This window comes from Anneissia japonica, unplaced genomic scaffold (assembly GCF_011630105.1).
Source record: "Anneissia japonica isolate Jap-2015-1 unplaced genomic scaffold, ASM1163010v1 scaffold287634_len692169_cov176, whole genome shotgun sequence".
NCBI lineage: Eukaryota > Metazoa > Echinodermata > Crinoidea > Comatulida > Comatulidae > Anneissia > Anneissia japonica.
Genome location: NW_022739883.1, coordinates 568,066 through 589,826, shown reverse-complemented (window position 1 = coordinate 589,826; position 21,761 = coordinate 568,066). Strand labels below are relative to the sequence as shown.

Sequence of the window (21,761 nt, the reverse complement as noted above, 5' to 3'; positions counted from 1 at the left end):
TACCACAATTTCAACCGAGTGGGGTACGGATACCAAATATTATATTATATAGTATATAATACAGTAGTAGCCTAGTTGTTACAGTTAATGATGTTGAATATCGTTTATAGACTCGTTCAAATGAAAGGAAAGAAAATATTGTCTAACATGTGGATTGCATAAGCGTTTCTGAAACCAACATTTCATTTTGACTCATTCAAAAGTTTGTCATCAGTTGTTAAATGAATATCATCCTCGCTTGGTGCACCGTTGTGGTTTGCATCAGTCTACATCGCCCTACGGAAGCGGTACACTCGACCGAAGCGAGTGCAAGACCCGAAAGTTTCCCAGGTAGGTTAGGCCTAGCCAAGCTCTTGCTATCTAAGGTTAAAGCAGGGTGTTAACAAGGAGGTATAAACATTTCCTCCTTGATGTTAAACAGAGATTTCTCTAGTCTTAGTACTCTTATCTAGGCCTAGTTTAGGTTAAACTTACTCCCTGGTTAAACCATGATGGTAATGTTAAGACAATCAAATCATGAATTGCATAAACCTCTGCTTTCTTTAAATTAATAAAATCTCTACCACCACAAAACATATCATCTTCATTTGCAGCTTATAACAAAGTTTAACTCGTATCCTTTTTTTTAGTTTGAGTGATTAAAGTCAGGGTTGATCCATAATTTTCAGTGAGAAGCGCTGATTTCAATACAGTAAAAACTAAAACATTGATATGCATTGAAATTTTAAAATTTAGTGGCAAAACGGGGCGGGGGACACGTCCACCTACAGGATCTGCGCCTGAAAGTCAATAAATCACATCAGTTGTTTATACGCGAGGAATAGGCCTAACTGAGATCAGAAGAACCATGTGAACTTGATTTTTTTGTCAACCAATTAAAAGATACCACTTCATTCATAAAAAATTAAATAAATTTAAATGCTATAAAAAATGAATATAACTTTAAATTACGCATATAGCAGAACCACATAAGTTATCAAATCTTCCAACAAGTTTCAGATTGAAGAAAACCAATGATTTACAGATGTTTGACTGCAAACATTTTTAAACTTACTGCCTGAAATATATGGGTTATTGGAAACTATATACATTTAATTGATGAGATAATGAAAGCCAAACACATTGAAATAACAAAACTAAAACTTTCAAGTTGTCACACAAGTACAAATGTTTTGATAGTATATTATTGAAAATGAAACTACTGTATTGATAACCGCACACATTACAATAAGTAGACTGATGCACAATTTTATTAATGTTTCATAACTGTAATTTTTATTTCTTTGTCTTTATTCGGGTATTAAGTAAAATTTCCACGATCTGAAGAGATATGTATTTAGTAATACATTCATATTTGGAGCCAATGCATGTAAAAAAAAAAAAAAAAAATATCTTATTTAATTTCATTTAAACCATGGTTATTGAAATACCTTGTTTCTTCTCAGTATTTGTTGAGGGTAAGGTTCATGTGTCTAATGATGGACCCACTATCCTGGGATCGATTGCAACCTTTTATGCAAGACTTCTTGACAATGATGGCAACGACTTGGAGTCTGGAGAATTTCTCTTCATTTGGCAAGACGAGTCTTACTTTGAATATGAAGATTTATCAAACACAACTTCAAATTTTACCTGGAAGTATTCTAAAGACAAAGCGATTGGAGAACATACTGTACAGTTAACTGTCTATTATTATTATCTACTTAAACGCTATGCAGACAGTACAACATTCATTAATATCACAGGTAATATTGGCCGTATTAGGCTGGTCGTTCTTCGTTAAACCACGCCCACCTGCGCAGTGGTAAAATCCTACTTAACGAAGACGACCGGTCGAATAGAAAACTGTTAGATACTCGACAAAACAAAATGGCTGCATAGTTACCGCGATACACGCTGCGTAATCAAGGCTGCTTCAGATTGTGGCAGTATGGGTTTTTCGTAAAAAAATGTCTTCACCCAGTTTCTGAATTCTGTTAGCCTACAATATTTTTTGACTTATGTAAATTTTATAATTTTGATTTTCTGAAATTTAATCTAAATTATATTAAGGCTAAATTATTATATTAATCTAAATTATATTAAGGCTAAACTGACCAATCAGCATGTTTGTTTTGGTCACGTGGATAACTAAACGCTGATTAACACACTCTGGTTTACGTTAACTTTCGTTGTCAACGAAGTCTATTTTATGAACCAGTCGAATGAAAATAATACTCAACGAAAAATCGTAGTCAACGAAATGGACCAGTCGAATACGCCTATTCAGTGAACTGGTTTTTTTTTATAAAATAAAATAAGATGAGCTGACGTACTAGTCTACTGTAATATAAAACAGAGGATTGTAGTTATAACATTATTGTAATGTTACTGAGTTTTTATAAACAATTTCATTTCTTATTTCATGATGATAAACAATATAATAATGAAAATTATTTGCTGAAGAAATAGAATTCTAGTCATATACAAGTTTATTCATTCATTCATTCAATCATACATACATCACATAATTATTATAGCAAGGAAACAAATAACCAGCACTATTCTAGTGGATTGCCAAAAAGCAAAGTAAATCCACTCGATCAAGACACCAGTGAGTACATACAAAATCATTGCAAAAAAAAAATGACGAGAAATCAATATTCAGTTAAAATGAAAAGTATTAATAATTTTTAGCGAATATTAAAGAAATACTGTTTTTATTTGAATAAACACCCCGCCCTGCTTTGAATAAACTCCTCCTTGAATAAACACCCTCTCTAGAGCCTCATTTGGAACAACACCTCCCTTGAATAGATGCCCCAATGTGTTAATTTTTACCAAGTGAATAAATTCCCCTGTAAATGACAAATCTAATGGAAGCAAGATAACTCTCAACACATTCTAATAATTTGTTCTACTCCAGTGGGGAGTAAGTTTTTGTCTAACCTGGTTGGGATTAAAATGCTCACCTAATAACACATTTTGACGGTAATTATGTGTTATTGTTGGGGTCAAATTTAGGGTAATTTAGATGTAGATTCAGCGCCCTTTCAAGTTACGCCACAATAGACAGTTAATTTCTGTGCATGCTTCTATTTGCAGAAACTATCAATGGTCAGTTGGAGTTTGCTGAAGGCAATGCAACAAATTTAAACTCAGACATCTTTGAATCCAACAAGATGTTACAGATTATTGCCAGCCTGTATGACCCATCCGCATATTTTGAAAATGCAGACATTATTTATGAATGGAAAATTTGGAATATGTCCGAGTCATATCAGTTGGTTACTGTCAACAAGGTAAAATGTAAAAAGTTGATTTAGAAATAATTTTTGTTACAAAATCTACAGTATTTATTTATTTAACTAGAAATTATTTGTTGATTCTAGTTCCTATTGGAACCGCAGGATAGACTTCATTGTACAATCTTTTTTTGATATATTTAATGTACTTTATTCCACTTGGACATTCAGTGTGGTTTCTGCTGTCTTTTCTATTACAAATTTCTTTTTCCTGGAAAAGCATATGGAAACTTAATCAAATAATAAGAATTTTGATAGTAAGTTAAAAAAATTGTGTTGCCCAGTCTGAGTCACCATTACATTTGGAAACCAGGCTCACTTTAATAGTTGGCGAACGAAAATATCAAATGTAACCAGCAAATTTGTAGTTTTAACTGTACATGTTCTTATCAAGGTCGATCAAAATGAACAAACATACACAACATAGGTTTATGTCAGTTGACCTTGGATACCACTGGATTTGCACATTCGCAGTTGAAACCACAAATTGACTTATTAATATGACTTCTTTTTTTTTTATTACAGCCAAGAATTTCTTTTAACTTCACTGTCCCAGATAAGTATGAAATTGATGTCTTTATAACAGCTTTTGTTCCTGAAGATAAGATTTATTTAAAGAAACTGGGAAATTTTAATTCTTCTGTTTTAATAAAAGGTATGTTGAATTTAAACAATTGTAAAACAATATTGATAAAACTGTACTCATTAGAAAATTAAATAAATAGAAAAAAATGTATATATTAAAGTAAATATAAGTTGGGGTGGCACTCATGTCAAAATTGGATGTTCGTGCTAATTTACCATATATATTCGAATAAACGCNNNNCCCTCAATTATATTCCCCTCCAAAACTTCATTTGGAATAAGTGCCCCCTCCCCCCAAATAACTGTAAACAAAACTAATGTAAGAAACATCTTTCTCAACATATTCTATTATAATATTGTAGTTCAGTATAATTATGCTGTTTTCTGACATGGTTGGGATCAATAAGTCTTAATGATCACACAGTAACACATTTTGATGGTAATTGTGAGTTCCACATTTACTATGAAATTGGATGTTTATTTGAGTGTATACGTATCCATTTTAAACACACCCTCGAATAAACAATCTAACAATAGATGCCCCAGGGGTTTGATTTGAATTAATATGGTATATACAAATCTAGATATTTTCAGCCTATACCCAATTCAGATGATAATTTTAAATGCAAGTGTGTGCTTAATGTTACAAAGATATAACACTGTATACCTACTAAAGTTTACATACAAGAGTGATGATTTCATATCAATAAGATGTTTCATTTATTTACCTCACAATCACATGTTTTAGCAAGTGACAAAGAGATTAATGATAATCCTATTGTTGGAACAAACTGTTTCGCTTCTGTCTACAGTATTATGACTATTGAAAGTGAAAGTAATTGATTAGTTGATAGGTGGTAGGCGTGAGAACATTTGAATTATTAGTCTTGCATTGAAGGTCAGTTTTCTCATCTTGATAAAATGCATTTCAGTAACTTTGTCTCAAAATTTGACTATTATCTACTGGTGTATTCTATATTACTGGTGTATTAGTAGAGTGGCTAAGGTTGAATTTCAGGCAGAATTGTGCACTTTTGGAAAAAAGCATGAAACTTCCCACAGTGATACAATGACACCATCATTAGCAAAAAATAGACCCCAAAAAATAATGCCATCTTGAAATCCAAAAGTGCACGATTTATTCTCCGCTTTATTATATAACAATAGCACAGTGACAACTAAAAAAACGATGGCTCAATTTTTTCTTTGGTACACAGGAATCGAGGTATGTCATGGCAACATAATTTAATCAAATTGATATCAGTGGTAAACTGATTCAAGGGATGTCTGCTAAGTTTTTACTGCACAGGGCAGGTCTAACAATTTCATTTATGTGACCCCATTATTAAAAGTTTTAATTATTCTACTCCTGTTCCTATTCAGATAAGGTTAGCAATCTGCAAATGACCGGTAGTACACAAGTGACAACTGGCGAGACTCGCCAGTATCAGATCACATGCAATGCAAGGTAAGTAAACAACACTGATTAGCTCATTTAATACACTGTATTTGTTTAAATAAACCCCACCTCACCGATTAAACGCCCATGGAGAATGTCATTTAGAATAATGGCCTCCCACTCTCTTGTTCCTTATGAGACTTAAGCTGGTCACTCACATCGTCGTACGGCAGTCGTACGATCGTCTTACGATAATTCCGACTCCGTTCTATGTGAGGGTTATACAAACCGACACTGTCTCTTGATTGTCGATGACTGTCTGAAAGGATCGTCAATAAAAACGATCGCTTGCACACTCATTGTGGCATTGCGTCGTTCATAAAATCGCGTCGCCCAACTACCGTTGGTCGTAGTATAAGCCCAACTTGTTTTTTTTTTTTTATGTTTGTCAGCGAATTGACTGTCATTATTATGTTTGCTGTTTGACATGCTCTCTGAAATATTTTGGTCTGGTGGCAGTATATCTTTCAACAGTACGTAATTTCCATTCCTTTCAGTCTTCCAGCTTATTTATGTAGCCATCTGTCTCTTAACTCATCGTGTATGAACGCTGTTGACGGATGTGTCCCCGTTGAACTCAACGATACTTGTTCGGCTATGATCAACCTACAGTTCAACGCTTCTGGAACACATTGTCTAAGTGTGAATGTTTCTAATGATGTCAGTACTTCTGGAATAGGTCAAAATATTAAAGTTAAGAAAGGTACTGAAGAAGACATTTTATTTTAGGGGTGGGGTATTATTTTAACTCGCCACCTACAAAGGTCATCCTATGCGACTTTGTAGTGCTTAGGAAGCCAGATAAGCACCATTGAGATAATATTAAGAGTGATAAAGCACAGCACACTTATGATCAGTGTTGGTGCCATCCAAGATCATTGGACCAAAAATAAAAAATATAATAATTTGCCTATTCAAATAACGTTATTTTGATTGCCAATCCATAATACTAAGCCATAAAAAATCTCACCATTAACGCTACAAGGGATTTTTTATTCTGGGAACCCCACCAAGGGTCTAGTTGGCCCCATTGTTCGGACCCCTTGTCGGCAAATTTCTGGAACCACCGCTATGATGATAATGATAGTGATGATAATTATATTTTTTCTTCACAGAAATACCGCATGAGAAAGCCGTTTCCATCACGATCGGTGTCCTATTTGGCGTAGTATGTTGCATCATATCATTATATCTTGTTGCTCAGCAAGTTAAAAAGTCACGAAGAACGAACATCGAGGTCGCAAACTTTGATTTCCAACAAAATGAAAGTGGTTCAAATTTTCGCATGTTCACACACAATGTGAAAGAGACTTGGAAACTTTTCTCATCAAAAATGTCTTCGAAACAGGCAACGGAGTATAGGCCTCTAATGCAAGAGGATAGGGACTTATAATTCAAAGCAGATTTAACTTGGTGATTGAGATGCTTGCCTTCCAATCCCAGGATCCCAGATTCAGATCCTGTCAAGAGAAAGGAGTGTAGCATGCTTTCCTGACAAAGCATTTTAATACCCTGTACAAGCAGGGAAATTCAAATTGAAAGAAGCCACTTCTGAAAAATGTGGTTAACTTAGCTTCCGCAACACATCCATCTTCTTTTTGTTTTGGATTGATACCCATTGCTAGCTAAATTCATGGAGGTAATTGATAATATAGTACATTAGCCAGCGGTGAGAGGCCATCCCCTGTTGGGGAGAAAATCCACAATTTGTCGGGAGAAAATAAAATGTTTATGTATTTTCTACGTGTTATTAGACCAAAAATCGATTAAATAAGCCTTTAAAACCCCTAAATTGTCATTTTTCTGGGGGTTTGCCCCTATGGAACACTTTTAAGAGATTTTGAGCAATGCACGACCACGCCCAATTTTTTTTTTCAGGGAAATCGTCCCTCCCGTTGTGGAACTTGGACAAGTCTTCGGGCGAACCCTTACGCTACCACTGGTAGCATATTCGGACTCAACATCTGTAAAAAAAAAATTGGTGGCATATTAAATGTAACAGTTGCAGTGGCGGGTCAGGGAATTTGAAATAGAGGGTCCAGTGAGGGATTTTCACAGGTGAAGACCAACTTAGCCCCGCCATGGTTGGGAAAAAAAAATTTCCTTTTTTCCGGATCTATTTATAATTTTGAAAAAAGAAATTGGGAGGGGGGGGGGTGGCTGAATACACCACTGATTTAAAATCAACAGAGTAATCAATAATTACTCCTCTAAAAGGCCCAGTGCACTGCCTGTAGCTACGCCACTAACATTAGCAATGAAAACTTGTAAATATTAAGAATTTGCAGGAGATGAGTTAGTTTTGGGATTCCTGATAGTCTTATGCTGAGGTCTTCAAATAATTTCATTAGGTTTTTTTTATTTAGGTATTTGTTGTATATTCCTAGTATTAAAACCCAGTAAAAGGATACGTTCTGCTACGCTTTTCTTCCACTATCAGTCGATCTTGTCGGGCAATGAAGCTGGGAGCTATATGTTGTTAGCAATGCTTTTCATGCACCTTTTAATGTGGTTTGGAGGGAGTATTCTGGTATTGGAGGGTGGGTACAGTTTCACTATAATTATTGAGTTTTTAGTATTATATTATTGAGTTAAAATGTGCAATCTTATGTTAATTATTATTATTATTTTCTTTTATAGACTTAAAGCAAAAGTCTATAGTAATGAATTAAGGATATACATTTTGCTAGATAAGGCAAGAATTTTTATACAGTACCTTGTTTCGCAAACTTATTTTTTGTTAAATCGAATATAATTCTATACAAGTTCTATAAAGTACTGTCCCACAGCCAAAGAAGTAATCAAGTGCTGAATTTTATTTCATCAATGCTATATGACTAAAAAGAAAGTAAGTGCTGCTCAATCCTGACTGCCCTTAAATGTAAGTTAATTAGCCTAGGCCAAAAAAAAAAACAATGACCGACTGACTGATTATGAATAGAAGTGGCAATTGCAAGTACAGTATGGTAATTAAAGGCAACCAAAATATCCTTTCAAGTACAGTATTGTATATAATAAAATATATAATAACTATATAAAATGCAATAAAATGTTGGATTATTAATACAGTACTATTTACGTACTGTTGCACAAAGCTTTTATCAAGTTAATATTTAGTCAATGCTTTATTACCTGAATAGCTATTGTAAAAGTGACCTACCATACCTGTATTAAATCTTGTATATGCCTTTAGAATAATTGTATACAATCACACTTATTATCAGTCACCTTAATGAAGTATATTTTACTATAAATAATATATGTACAGTCAAACTTTGCTTCATTCTGTATACTTCTTGCATATGTTTATAAATATTAGGCATTATCCTGTCTTAACTCCAGCCTTGCTATTACTGTTCGACATAGCTTTTTTAGTTTTCTTTATTAATGCACCGATTGAACTGAACCATCAGTGGCACCACGATTTGCCCAACAGAAGAGAATAAACTGTCTGATCAACGTTGACCATCTCGGTCTACAACACCAAGAATAAAATTCAAATTTAGACCATTTTAACTAGACGTATTATGCCCAAATATTTTTCAGTGTAACGAAAAATGGCTAAAGGCCGCTTTCCCCCTCCCCCAGTGGGGACCTTTGCATTGTACCTCATGCTTCCACATGACGGGAGTCTCCTAGAAATCGGGACAGCCTCCCGTAACAAGCAAGAATCTCCCGGAAAATAACCAGTCTTCCGCAAATTGATAATATGAGGCATGTCATGGCGAAATGGTTAAGTTGTCGCACAGTCCAGTATTGAGTAAATGAGCTTTAAAATATTGGAGCTCAAAAAATTGCCTAAAAATACAAATTTGTTTTTCACTATAGATCAACAGTTTATTGTCTTATTAATCATGTGCCAAAGTATTAGTTCTGGAAGTGGTCAACAAACTGTCTAAATTATTTAATGTTATTTTGATAGTTCATTCTATTAAACAATGTATGCACAAATAACTTTGAAAGGCAATTACTCAAAATTTTGTTTATCTTGATTCTAAGACTACTGTACTTTTACTTTCCAATAACTTAGGTTTGAAATGTCCAATTTCTATGAATGACCCCTCATTTTAAAGATCTGAAAATACCAATAACTTGAATTTCAATATTTGCTACAACTTAGCCATTTTGCCACAACATGCCTCATATATGCATGTTTTACCACTGTACTTTATTATCAATTGTCTCACAGAAGTCGGTGCCAATGGCTATTGCCACACACAGCAAAATAAAATTAAATGTGTTATTAAAGTTTATTTAACCAGATCTAATGGTTAAATAAAGTTTAATAACACATTTAAAGTTTATTTAACCAGATCTAATGGAAGGGACTTTTTCCAACAAATCTGGTTAAGTAAACTTTTTCCAACAACTTTCCAGTCTCTGAAATGATTCATATCAGAGTTTGGAAAGTTGAAAAAGTTAATTTAACCAGATCTCACGGAGACACTTTTTCCAACAACTTTTCCACCTCTGATATAACTACTGAATAATAATCTTGCATTCACAACTACAGTATCAACAGAATGTTTTTTTTTTTATTTTTTTATTAAATCTTTGTTTCATTATGTACAGCCATTTTAATCTTTATTTGCACCTAAATTCTTTGGTTTTTTTTTTCAACACTTGCATAGTAATTCACATAGCTACATTAGTTAATGGATAAATTAATTTCAAATTTTCAGTTTTTTAAATATAGATGCTAATAATATCTAATGCGTAGCACAAATTATTCGCTATAAACAACTTTTATATAACTGGAAATACACAACATGGAAAGACTAATGTTTTTTTGGCAGCACAAATATAACACAAATCTTGGATTCATTAAAATGTATATGTACAATAACTGGCACACAGTTAATACTGTAAAGCACAGTATAAAGGAAGAGAAGGAATATACCTGTTGGCTTTCAAGACTTAATCACCTCAACAACAAACTTACAAAGTAAACTTGACTTGATTTATATACAGTATTTTTAATTTACACCACATTTAATGAGGGGGGTCCATCCAGCTAAGCTGATAATGTGTCCCTTGGCGCTCTATAAACCAAATCTCTCTATACAGTATATGAGGCTTGTTGAGTGGAGACGTGATCATTTAAGGCCCTCAAAGGGAGGGTTTGAACTCACCACCCATGGATTGGAAGACAAGCATCCCACCGCCTACACCAACTTCATTGTACATACAGTATGTGCATGAAAATTATATTTTTGAGCTAATTTTACAACTTTTTATTGTTATTGTTGTCATTATTATTTATTATCTTTATTATTATTATTTTTATTATTATTAATAGTTATTGAAAAAACATACACTATTGGTAAAAATATAAAATATTGCTTTATCTTAAAAATCAATAAATAAACAAGGAAAAACTTGCGTTTTATTTTAACTGAGCTGTTCCATATCAATGTATAAAAAAATTCTAAATGGCTGAATGCACAAACACTATTTTTGTGTACCACTACCCATATGTAGCATATTATACTATAGAAATAGGTATACCCTAAGCGGTGATACAGAATTCCTATTATTAATTATACTAGCACTTAACTGCCTTACAGGTAGCCTTTTTTAACCAGAGTTTCTTTTGTTTTTTCTCGGCTTTTAATGATTCACTTTCCTCGTACTGTTTCTGCAGCCCAGAAACAAACTTCAAATATTTATCTGTTTGTTCCCGTGTTCGAATTTTGAAATTTGAGTTGAATGCAAGTGGATCTGACACTCTGGAATCTGGCGCACCGAGGTACGGAGGCTTAGCTTTCAACACTGGCTTGCTTTCTCCAATAAACATCGGCATGGGAACAACATCGGCAGTGGACGATGTGGTATATCCATGGTATTTCCTAGGCCTCTGTGCTGCCTTTGGTACTATTTTCTCAAAGTTGTTTGCATGTCTCAGAACAGGCCCAGCACTACTTGATCGTAATGCGGCATTATCTCTGCTTGGAGAAATTCTGATAATTTCCGCTGTGTTTGGTCGGATGACCTGTACTCTTGGTATACTTGTCTGCACACACTTAGGGTGTATACTTTCAAATACTTTTTTATCTGCAGGAACCTGCTCGATATTTGTGATAAGCCACTCCTTGTCTTTGGTACGGTAACTGTCAGTTTGTTTTGCGGGGAATGCCTTGCGAATCACGGACCTGGTTTTAGGCATGTTGCTGATGTTGACAACCCTGGGGGCGTGGAAAATATCTTTGACATTATGCGTAGTGTTCTGTACAACTTCAGTGTTTTGTTTTGAGCTTTCAATACTGTTGACAGTCAGTAACAATTGGTCCTGGGGTGTTTTTCGACCTTTTGTTCGTAGTTTTGATCGATATAGAGCTTTACTTTCTGAGTACGATAGGTGTGAATCAGCTCGAAATGTCACCCTTGCTGGAGCACTTTGTATTCTTTTTTCCACTTGTAATTGGTTTAGACTTGATGGTTCCATATTATTTGAGAAGGATGTAAGAGGACGTATGATTGGACTTTTTAGTATTCCTGTTGGAGAACGCGAGACTTGCAGGCTGTTAGAGAGCGAGGTAGTAGGGCGGGAATCTTCTCCTGACGATTTTGTTGATGACATTTGGCTCGGTGATCTTTCGGTAGCATTCCACTTGCCGGCGCCACTTGGAGGTCTTGTGGCCCTGCCTTTGTTTATTGCTGACCCAGGTCTAGACTCGGAAGCCTGTGTGTTGTGGAAAACACTACCCCTGAGGCTCTGCGTCAGGTTTACATCCCTCACAACCTTCTGAAAATACTCTGCCCTCCTGCGGCTGTTTGCACTCAGTCCTCGTGTACTATGAGGTAAACTTTTACCTTTTGTTGTACCTGGACTGATACATTCAACCACAGGCTCAATTTGGCCATGTTTGATCACCTTTGGATTGGCTGACTGCGCACGATCACTGCGTTGAGCACGGACATAAGTGTAGGAATGGTGTCTTAAGGGTGCATCCTTGTAATGATTTTTGTATCGCAGCAATTCTATTTTTTCTTCTACTTGTTCATAATTCCACTTTACTTCCTCAAAGTTCAAAATAAGTAAGTTGTTTATCGTATTTAACATCAGTCTGAAAAAAATAATGATGTATACAATTAAAACACTCATTTACTCTTTAATTAACCTATGGTATATACTCACGTCTAAGGTGATCCCCTTTGCGAAGATTTTGGATGAATTTTTATTGTCAGAAAAATAAGACGACCATGTGTCATCATCAGTATTCCTACTTTCTGCTATTTTCTATGGTCTTGATACTCCATCTAGCTTGCTAAATTCAGAGACAAATGTATGGCTATATGTTTATCAAAATCTTATTTCAGTATAGTTAGTTAGTACCATACTTTCAGTAGTAGCACATGTTACAGACGATCTGCACATAAGACAAACATGTTAAATTAAAAATCAAACATTTTTATGTGTTGTGCCATTTATCAATCTTCGATTTGTTTTAATGTATGTATATTTTAAAGCTATTATTGTCTGTTTGCCAGTCTTTTTTTAATTTGGATTTCAACACAAAAGAATGTTTTTAAGATGAGCAAAATACAGCTTTACCTTTCTCCACAGGGACATATGCTGAGGATGGGATCAGAACGGCTGTTGCCACGCAACACGCGTAAACACTCAGACTTCAGCATATTCCAGATTCGCAACTTTCCATCTTCACAACCCGTTACCAGGCGTAAATACGTAATCTGCAGACACAGCACAGCCCTGTATGTGAAAATGATAAGACCAAGAAAAAAAATTAGTCTTGTTCTCTCCACTTCCTTTTGTAGATGTTAATACGTATCTTTCTATTGAGGTCACCAACGAGTTTTTACCGGTAATAAACAACATACATATTATTATCAACTTACAATGGGTGTCGTAAAGAATTGATGATTCTCTTGTGATTTCCAACGGCGCTCCAAACCAAAGCGTAACCATCACTACCACCAGTAGCTATGTGCCATTCATCAATCTTCACCGCCTGAATTGGACCGCGATGGCCTAATGGACCATCCAAACGCTATCCAGAAAAACGATGAATAGAGTTTAATGCAGAAAAAAACGAAATAGTTTTTCGATATGCCTATATTTTCTTGTATAATTTTTATCTCATTATGGTTCAAGAATTTTCATTTATATAATTGAAAATTAAAAGAATATTAATGTAAAATAATAACACCTAAAAATAAATAAAAAATGTCATGTTTTTCTGTAATTTGATTTAATTCAACTTTGTATTGTAAATACCATACAATTCAGCCGTAAGGAAGCAATTTCTATGTTTTTTTAATAAATGAATGAAAATAATAAAAAATAAATCATAATAATATGCAGTCCATTACTGAAATTAAAAAAGAAATAACCACTCACAACCTTGTAAAAATATAAATGCAAAACCAATATGTATAATAACTACCTTTATCAGACATGCATCTTCAATTGACCAGACCTTGACCTTTCCCCCTTGACAACCACTGACAACACGATCACCATATACAGCTACAGTTAGCACTTGATACCGATGTTTAAATGTACGAAGACACTTACCGGATTCAAAGTTCCAAACTGAAGAAAAAATGCAAGAAAAAATATTCATAAAATAAACAGGATTTAAAACCAGACTTAATAGGGAGTTTTTGATTTGCGTGAAAACGCTAGAACTCATGCTTGACCATTGTACGTTTTCTGCACCAAAATAGATCTGGTCGAATTTCATCCTAGAATTCATGCAACGAGGAGAACTTAACTTTTTCACATGCGCAGCTTAACTTTTTAGTGAAGTCATTACACCACCGCAGCATGCAATCAAAATTAGCCCCTATTATTTTACCCTGCAACTCGACTGAACTCAACTGATATCATCTGACCTATGGCAACTTGCCTATGGGCAACTAATCCTACCTTGTAGCTTGTAGTTGCACAATTGTGAGTGAAAGTAAACATTTTAAGAATGTGAATTAATTATACTAAAACTTCACATGTTTGTACTCAGAAAATGAAACTAAGATTTAGATTCACATAGATCAAATTTATAGTGATTTTGGCTCTCTGTCTGATGAAGAATTAGCCATAAACAAAATATGACTATAGACTGACCTTTAACAGCATTGTCTTTTCCTCCAGATACTAAAAAATCTTCAAACATATCCAAACAAATAACAGTCCCCTGGTGTCCACGGAAGATCTTGATTGGCCGACCTGTTTTAAGATCCCAACATCTACAAAAAAACAAATATAATTTAATTCCTTCTATTGATACATACATAAATAATTTTTTTTTTAAATTTTATTTTATGGATGAATAGATACCATTTTCTTACTTCACACTTAGAGGCTGAATATTAACTTCACTCTAATAATGAGTTCAACTTCGTTATCTTCAGCTTTCAAATCTAATTTCATTATTAAGTATGAGAACATCCTCTCACTTTAAAATAATGAGCCTTGATTACCCATCATAAAAATGTGTTAATCTTCTACTTTTAGAATACCGTATGTATATCCTTCAAGCCTCTCGCTGTTCAGTTCATTTCATTTTGTTTCCTTGAACAAAGCACTATATCTACATTTGTCTCCCTCTACACAGGAGTATAAATGGGTACCTGGTAGGAAGTTGTGGCTTAGAAAGTATTGCTCCCTGCACAATAATACTTGAAGGTATACCACATAGAGTGGTGAAGGTTGCACTCTGAGCCAGTTTGCTAATATCAATCCAATGACTAATAATACTGCTAGGCAAGAAGGTACACAGCCCATAGAGTGGTGAAGGTTGCACTCTGAGCCAGTTTGCTAATATCAATCCAATGACTAATAATACTGCTAGGCAAGAAGGTACACAGCCCATAGAGTGGTGATGGTTGCACTCTGAGCCAGTGTGCTAATATCACTATGACTATCAATATGACTATCGTATAAGTAACATTGCCAGTGCAGTATTTCTTGGCAAAAAGCATGGTACGTTTAATTCATATATGATTACTATTATAATTATTATTATTATATTATAATCTTCTCATTCAAAGTATGCATGTATTCTCACCTGATACTTGTATCATAACTCCCACTAAGAACAAAGTTTCGGCTTTCATTTATATAAACACAACGAACAGACCCTGCATGGCCGGTCATTACTGGTCCATATGGTCTTCCTGTTGCCACGTCAAGAAATTGTACATGACGGTCAAATGAACCAATGGCAGTTAACTTCCCATAGTTGTAGTGCACCACTCGGTTAAAATCGTGTCTGTGATAGAAAAAATATAAGCATAAATAATTGAGAGTTAAGCATTCATTATTTATAGAGGGTGTGTCACATTTATAAAGTGTTGCTACCACCAGTTTAGCCGACTGAGCTAAGCTACTATACTCTCTCTATTATCTCCTAGTAAATTATAATAGAAGGTAAAACTTACTGATCGGATAATACCATAACATTGTAACCACCGCAGTAGACGTTTCGTTCTTCCATCTCAACTTCATCTGTAACAATACCACTGTAACACGAGTCAATGTTGATCTCACTACGATAAGACACATTATCAGGAGGTGTATCTGCAGGTAAAGGGTCTCTTGTGTCTGGAATAAGCTGTGGTACTGGAATCTTGATGTGTTTAGCATAGACAGGGTTCCCACCCTGAGCTGAAGATCCCTACAGAAAGGTAGGGAAAGATGATACAGTGTTACAAAGTGGGAAAAGAATGACGCGCACATGACATGATTTAATACTTTGTTCATTATAAATATCTTTTAAGAATGCTCAGTAGGTTTTATTGTTTTAGACACCATTTAGACCTTATTAACTGGTATGAGGTAGGTTGTTCGTTAACAGTGGTTGGTGGCCACAATTTTCTTCTATCACGAGTAACTGAGAAGTCACAGCTCCATGCTGCATTTTTGGCCATTAACAGAAATGGTCCATGGCAACCGACTTTTGGAAAAACTTGGGTTATAAATCCTGCTGGTTTGTTGAATAGCGATGGGTTCTTAAATTATTTATTGCCAGTGGAGCCCATTAGATGAAGTGAGTGATTGTAATGGGTTTCTTGTTTACATTCCGATGGCTATATGTTTGCTGGCCAGGATTCTCTTGTTAACTCCCAATGGACATTCTTAAAACCAATTAAAGTTATTTTTTTCACAATCAGTCAAATGCAAGAACCAAAAGAAAGCATATTTCTTAAAGAAAAAAAAATGAAAATCGGCAAACTGTACCTGCATTAGCATGACATCTTCAACAAGTTCCTGCTGCACGATTCTTTCACCTTCGACCTCTTTCGCGACGACATGCCAACTTAACGACACCTGCCTACACTGTGCCAATGACATGCAGTCCAAAAAGTTCAAAATATACTTCGCTAAAAACACAGGCAAATCACGTATAAAGTCGCGTCTTTTCGCAACACCACTAGTAGCTCTCATAGACATTGGCATGATGCTAAGTGTTGGGTCGACTGATGAATCTGTGATTAGTGACATCTGGTCAAAATCTTCCTCATAATCCTCAACAAGGACGTGGTCGGGCTCTAGGTGCTCACTGGCTAGAGGGTTCGTTATTGGATCAAAATATCCCGGTTTAGCGGAACTTAGAAGCTCATTTTCGGGGTAATTATAGGAATCATATGAATATATTGTAGAGGCCAATGATTCAACATCATCTAGAAATTCTAAAAAGAGAAAAAAATAAAGCTATTTTATATACTATAATGTTTAAAAGACAATCAAGGTTGGAAGGTGGTTATTAATTATAAGTCATACAAAACAATTAAAATGTTTATATATTATTCAAATAGAATATGTATAGTATAGTATATTATTTTTTAGTACATTATTAGTTTTTCAAATGTTTTACATTTTTATATTTTAATTATGTTGTGTGTTTTTATCCCCTGCAGGCATGGCAATAGTCAAATTGCTGAATACTAATTAACTTTTATCAGATAGATGGCCACAAGCTGCAATCAACACAGCATGAGATAATTAATTTGTCATTAAAAATGCTGAAGTAACTACAGTAATGCTGCGGTATCTACAGTAAACAGTACAGTACAGCAAACTACAATTCTATTTTTCCACTTAAATAATTTATCAAATAATTTATCGATGTTTGATCAATGCCAATTTTTAAACCATTTCTACAGTAATCTGCATAGTAGGCTACCAATTCATAACTAAACTGCATAGCTTCCAAATCATAATTCATCCAATAAAATACATATTTTAATTATTTGCATTTTTAGTATCAAACATTATATAAAATAACATAAATTTCAAGTAAGTAAGTAAGTTGCATTGCAACTTATTGGATGCTTAGAGGATATTACAGCAAATGTTCCCCCTTTCCCTCCAACCCACCCCCACTCCGCTCATAAACATAATGATAATCTTTATCAAACATACATGTATTGTATTGAAGTGGTACTTGTAAGGTTGTGGAGCATAAAAAAAAAAGTTACATTAAGAGATTACATTAAAAAACAAATACACTAAATACAATATAATACAGTAGATCATAAAAACATGTAAAATCAGTAAAATAAATTAAAATACACTAATTAGTTAACATTATATAAAACCATAAAACATTTTAAAATGTTTTTGAAATATTGGTAAATTTTCAATGATTTAAAAAGATCTAATATACTGTAGGGCAAGCAATACCAGTAAATGTGCACACTTCAAATTAAAATACAGATACAGTACATTAAAATACAATAAAATACATAAAATAGTTTAACTGCAAAAATATGTAATTTCCCTATTTAGAACAGGTTTTGAACCTGCATCACCACCTCATTATATGTTGTTTTATTTTCAAAATCTGTTATTCGCCACTCTACTGTGATACACTCTCATACTATATTCTTTAAAATAATTATTTATAATTCCAACGGAAATTGATATCACCGAGGCTAATTGTGAATGATCATATCATTCAGGAAACGGGGAATCAAAGCTAATCATAATAAACCATTGGAAATCTACACAGTTAATTGTTGTACGAATAAAGGCGGTCATGTAAATGATTGATTACGGCGCACTGAATCAATCCGGCATATTGATCTATGAAATGTATCACCTGTACGCAATTAAATCCTGCATCTATAATAATAAAGAAAAAAAAAACAAAGTACCTTTTGTACTACTAGTCTAAGATGACTCTCTGTATAGTAACTAGGTTTCCATGTTGCTATGACGATCAATGTAAACATAGATTTGTTGAGTAATAGGATGAGGACTGTATTCAGAGTATAGTTTTGTGTAAAATATCTTTTTAAGCACTTTGTTAACATTATTTAACTTTTTGGTACACAATAATTCAGAAAGACAATTTCTGTTGTTATTTTGTTGTAGCTTGACTCTCTAATTCTATTTAATAATTATTTGTGTCTGGCCAATTTGTATTGTAAATTTATGGTGTACATACTGCAGATACATATTTTCCTCAGAAGCAACGTTGCTCAGTTATTTTTATGTCAGTGGAACATTTGAACAGTTCCAATTACTTGGTTTAAATTTATTTCAAGCAATTGAGTTAACTACTTCAATTTTGCATTAATACCTACAGAGTGTGTCAATAATTGTACAATACCTGTTTAACTAACAAAGGAAAAAAATAACCATTAATCAATTGTCAATATTGAATGAAGAGTAATAAAAAATATTTATGTTTTCATTGGGCAGATGCAGGATTTGGCAGTAGGGGGTGTGTGAGAATCGACATAACCTGAGCCCCACCATGGTTAGGGGTGAGGTGAAAAGATTTTGAGAATATGGATCTCAAAGTACATGGAAATTGCAATCTCATACTTTTAAAATCTAATACTGGTACTATATTTTAATGATAAAAATAATATATCCAATAAATTCAAACACAATCACAATCAATACAAAGGAGGGATGACCTAAAAAAGAGTACTGTGTTGAAGAGTCATCAAATAAAAATATTTTATTTTAATTTTTGTATTTATTTAGCCACACAACACATACACCAAGAATTGTCAATAGCGGATATATCACTGTCCTACTTGGACTGTAGGTGACAATCCCTTTCACAAGATAATACACACACGATGCTTTGCACAAACTAAATCTCAATATGAGGTTTAGGGAGTGGAGTTGTTTTGGTCGTGAGAAAAAAAATCCTACAAAACTGACAGGAATATGAACCCAGGATAACGGGATTGGAAGGCAAGCATCTTTAACCACCAAGCTATTCAACTCCACTAGCTTTTTTATAATTATATATAATAAAAATTTTTAGTGTTGTACTATATCATCAGACAAGTACGGCTCACCTGGGTTAATTATGGTTCTTTTATTCAGGGATTTAGTTATGGTGGGTGGGGCCACCAAGCCTTGAAGTTTTCTACCCAGTCTAAAGCTAGTTTCATGGCCCTCCACCCGCCCTTATTACCTCAACTTTCCATCCTTTAAATCCACTCTTTCTTATTATTTAGAGTTTATTAATTTTACCATCTACCCACCCTTAAAGCTACAACCCTGTTAATTGTAGATTATGTATTTATTATGATAAAAATTAATATTTTTTAAAGGGACAATTTACTTAAAAAACAAATTGCAGTGTATTTTCTTATAAGGCTGTGACGAAGTTTAATTTTTTTTTGTATTTTGAGATAGAAAATGATAAAAGTAAACTGAAAGACTGACCATTTTTACGCTGATTCTCTTCCAATTTCTCTTCGTTGACAAGCATAGTTCTAGCCAAGGTTCCTGCCCTATGTAGAAGGTCTCCATTACAATTCTGAAGAACACCCATCATATAGTTTGCCTTGCTCCAATAACCTGCTTCAAGGAACCAGTCCCATAGTTCTTGCATGGCTTCATCCAGATCAGACTTTGATAAGGCACGGTCAGTTGAAAACTCTGCGCTGTCACCAATAATACTGGCATTTGTTCTTGACCGTGCATACGTATAGTCCTTGCAGAGGAGAGGTTTAAGAAGACGAACGACATACCGGAGAAGATCGGCACTGTGGAAGCGTTGAATTAAACCAAGGATGTACTTCTGCCGTGTGGTTTCTCCTGCACGTTGAAACCATTCCTTGGTTTGAATCAGTTTTGTCCCGAGTGTGCATGAGGCACATTCACCGCATGTTGTTGTGATCTGACTGTGAACACATCGAAGTTCCGGTGCTTTCCCGAGGTTGAACTCAAAATGGCTGGTGTTTTCAGGTGGGTGTCTCATATTTGATATCAATTGAAGTTACTGGTCACCCCATATTGAAAACAATTCCTGGAGAAAAAATATAGTTAAGGAAGTCAATTTAAATTGTTTAAAACAGTTTTCTCTTAATAACTGTTGTACATTTATTCAACTTCCTACAAATTATAATGTTACAAGTAAGCATAAAAAATATTGAAATTGTAGAATCTGGGAGACTTGTATGAAGACCAGAGAGGTCACAAGCATGAAAGCCACCCAAGAAATTAAGTAATTTATGAAAATTTTAAAAAGAAAACAGAAGTAAAAACAAAATTTCATTTTCACTTCTTGTACAAAAACATGAAACCAAGGCTCTCTTCCAAAAGCCAATCTCTGCACTTATTAATATTATTAGTAAACTTTGATTTTTCTATAGACCATCTAATCGAAGCACAAGAAGTAGCAATATAATGGAATTGAACCACAACCATACCTACTAGGCCTAACCTAGTTAGGGCTGAAGAAAGGCCTCCTTCTTACCTAGGCTAGGCCACCACACAAGACAACAGAAGCCTCAGGTTAGCAGCCTAGGCCTAAACTAAAATAGGCCTAGGGCTAGGCGTAAGATTTAATTTAAGAACATGATTATTGTCAATGCCATGGTTGATGAAAGAGGCCTCTGCCTTGAGAGGGAGGCCCTAATTGTATGTAGCGATTAGAAGTATAAATGATACTTCTACCAGGGAGCTGTTGTAGTGACTACTTAGTCTAGGCACTGAGCTTACGAATACTGGTGAAGGTGAGTTCGCGGAGTGTATCAAGTACTGTACTCAAAAAGTTTGACGACTTGGTTGCGTTAACTTTTGTTCATTCAGTGACCGACGAATGGCCTAGGCCTAGCTTTGCTAGCCGAAATAACAATAGTAATTGCACTACAATGAATGTGTCGTAAGTTTACTTTTGTCTATTAGACAAAAATTGTACATACCTTTCTGTTACTGGATTTTATATGCAAGTAAGAGAGAGGTTAAAATAAATAAAGTGTTCAAGCAACAACCTCGCAACACTTCCCTATTTTTCTTCCGACACACTGCATGCTATGTGTTTCCATGCAACAAAATAATTGATTCAGTCAACAGAGGGCGGTACACAGAAATAAATTAAATTATAGAGAGTTCGTAGCTACAGGTATTTTTTTTTCAATTGAAAGTTTTTACGATTTTAGGTCTACAAACACACATAAAACTCCATCGGATCGGATAAAAAAGAATTTACATA

The 21,761-nt window shown here is 34.5% G+C and overlaps 2 protein-coding genes across 4 annotated transcripts; one reads left to right on the top strand and one right to left on the bottom strand.

The window, feature by feature from the left end:
• On the top strand, window positions 1-8,844 carry LOC117118091. Its single transcript, XM_033262587.1, has 7 exons — window positions 1-330; window positions 1,446-1,745; window positions 3,085-3,281; window positions 3,810-3,939; window positions 5,253-5,337; window positions 5,826-6,031; window positions 6,444-8,844. The coding sequence occupies exons 1-7, from the start codon at window positions 222-224 to the stop codon at window positions 6,719-6,721; spliced, it is 1,305 nt and encodes a 434-aa protein (XP_033118478.1). The 5' UTR covers window positions 1-221; the 3' UTR covers window positions 6,722-8,844.
• A 1,022-nt stretch (window positions 8,845-9,866) lies between these two features.
• LOC117118102 (CMT1A duplicated region transcript 1 protein-like) lies at window positions 9,867-21,749 on the bottom strand. 3 transcript variants are annotated; one of them, XM_033262597.1, is made up of 10 exons: window positions 21,472-21,749; window positions 19,988-20,573; window positions 16,532-16,983; window positions 15,733-15,968; window positions 15,360-15,563; window positions 14,417-14,538; window positions 13,737-13,885; window positions 13,189-13,340; window positions 12,884-13,042; window positions 9,867-12,395 (listed from the first exon to the last, which is right to left on the bottom strand). In XM_033262597.1, the coding sequence occupies exons 2-10, from the start codon at window positions 20,523-20,525 to the stop codon at window positions 10,874-10,876; spliced, it is 3,534 nt and encodes a 1,177-aa protein (XP_033118488.1). In that variant the 5' UTR covers window positions 20,526-20,573; window positions 21,472-21,749; the 3' UTR covers window positions 9,867-10,873. The 3 variants fall into 3 exon arrangements, with proteins under 3 accessions (XP_033118488.1, XP_033118490.1, XP_033118489.1); XM_033262599.1 differs by lacking the exon at window positions 21,472-21,749 and adding an exon at window positions 21,269-21,443; XM_033262598.1 differs by lacking the exon at window positions 21,472-21,749 and adding an exon at window positions 21,024-21,254.
• Window positions 21,750-21,761: the final 12 nt, after the last annotated feature.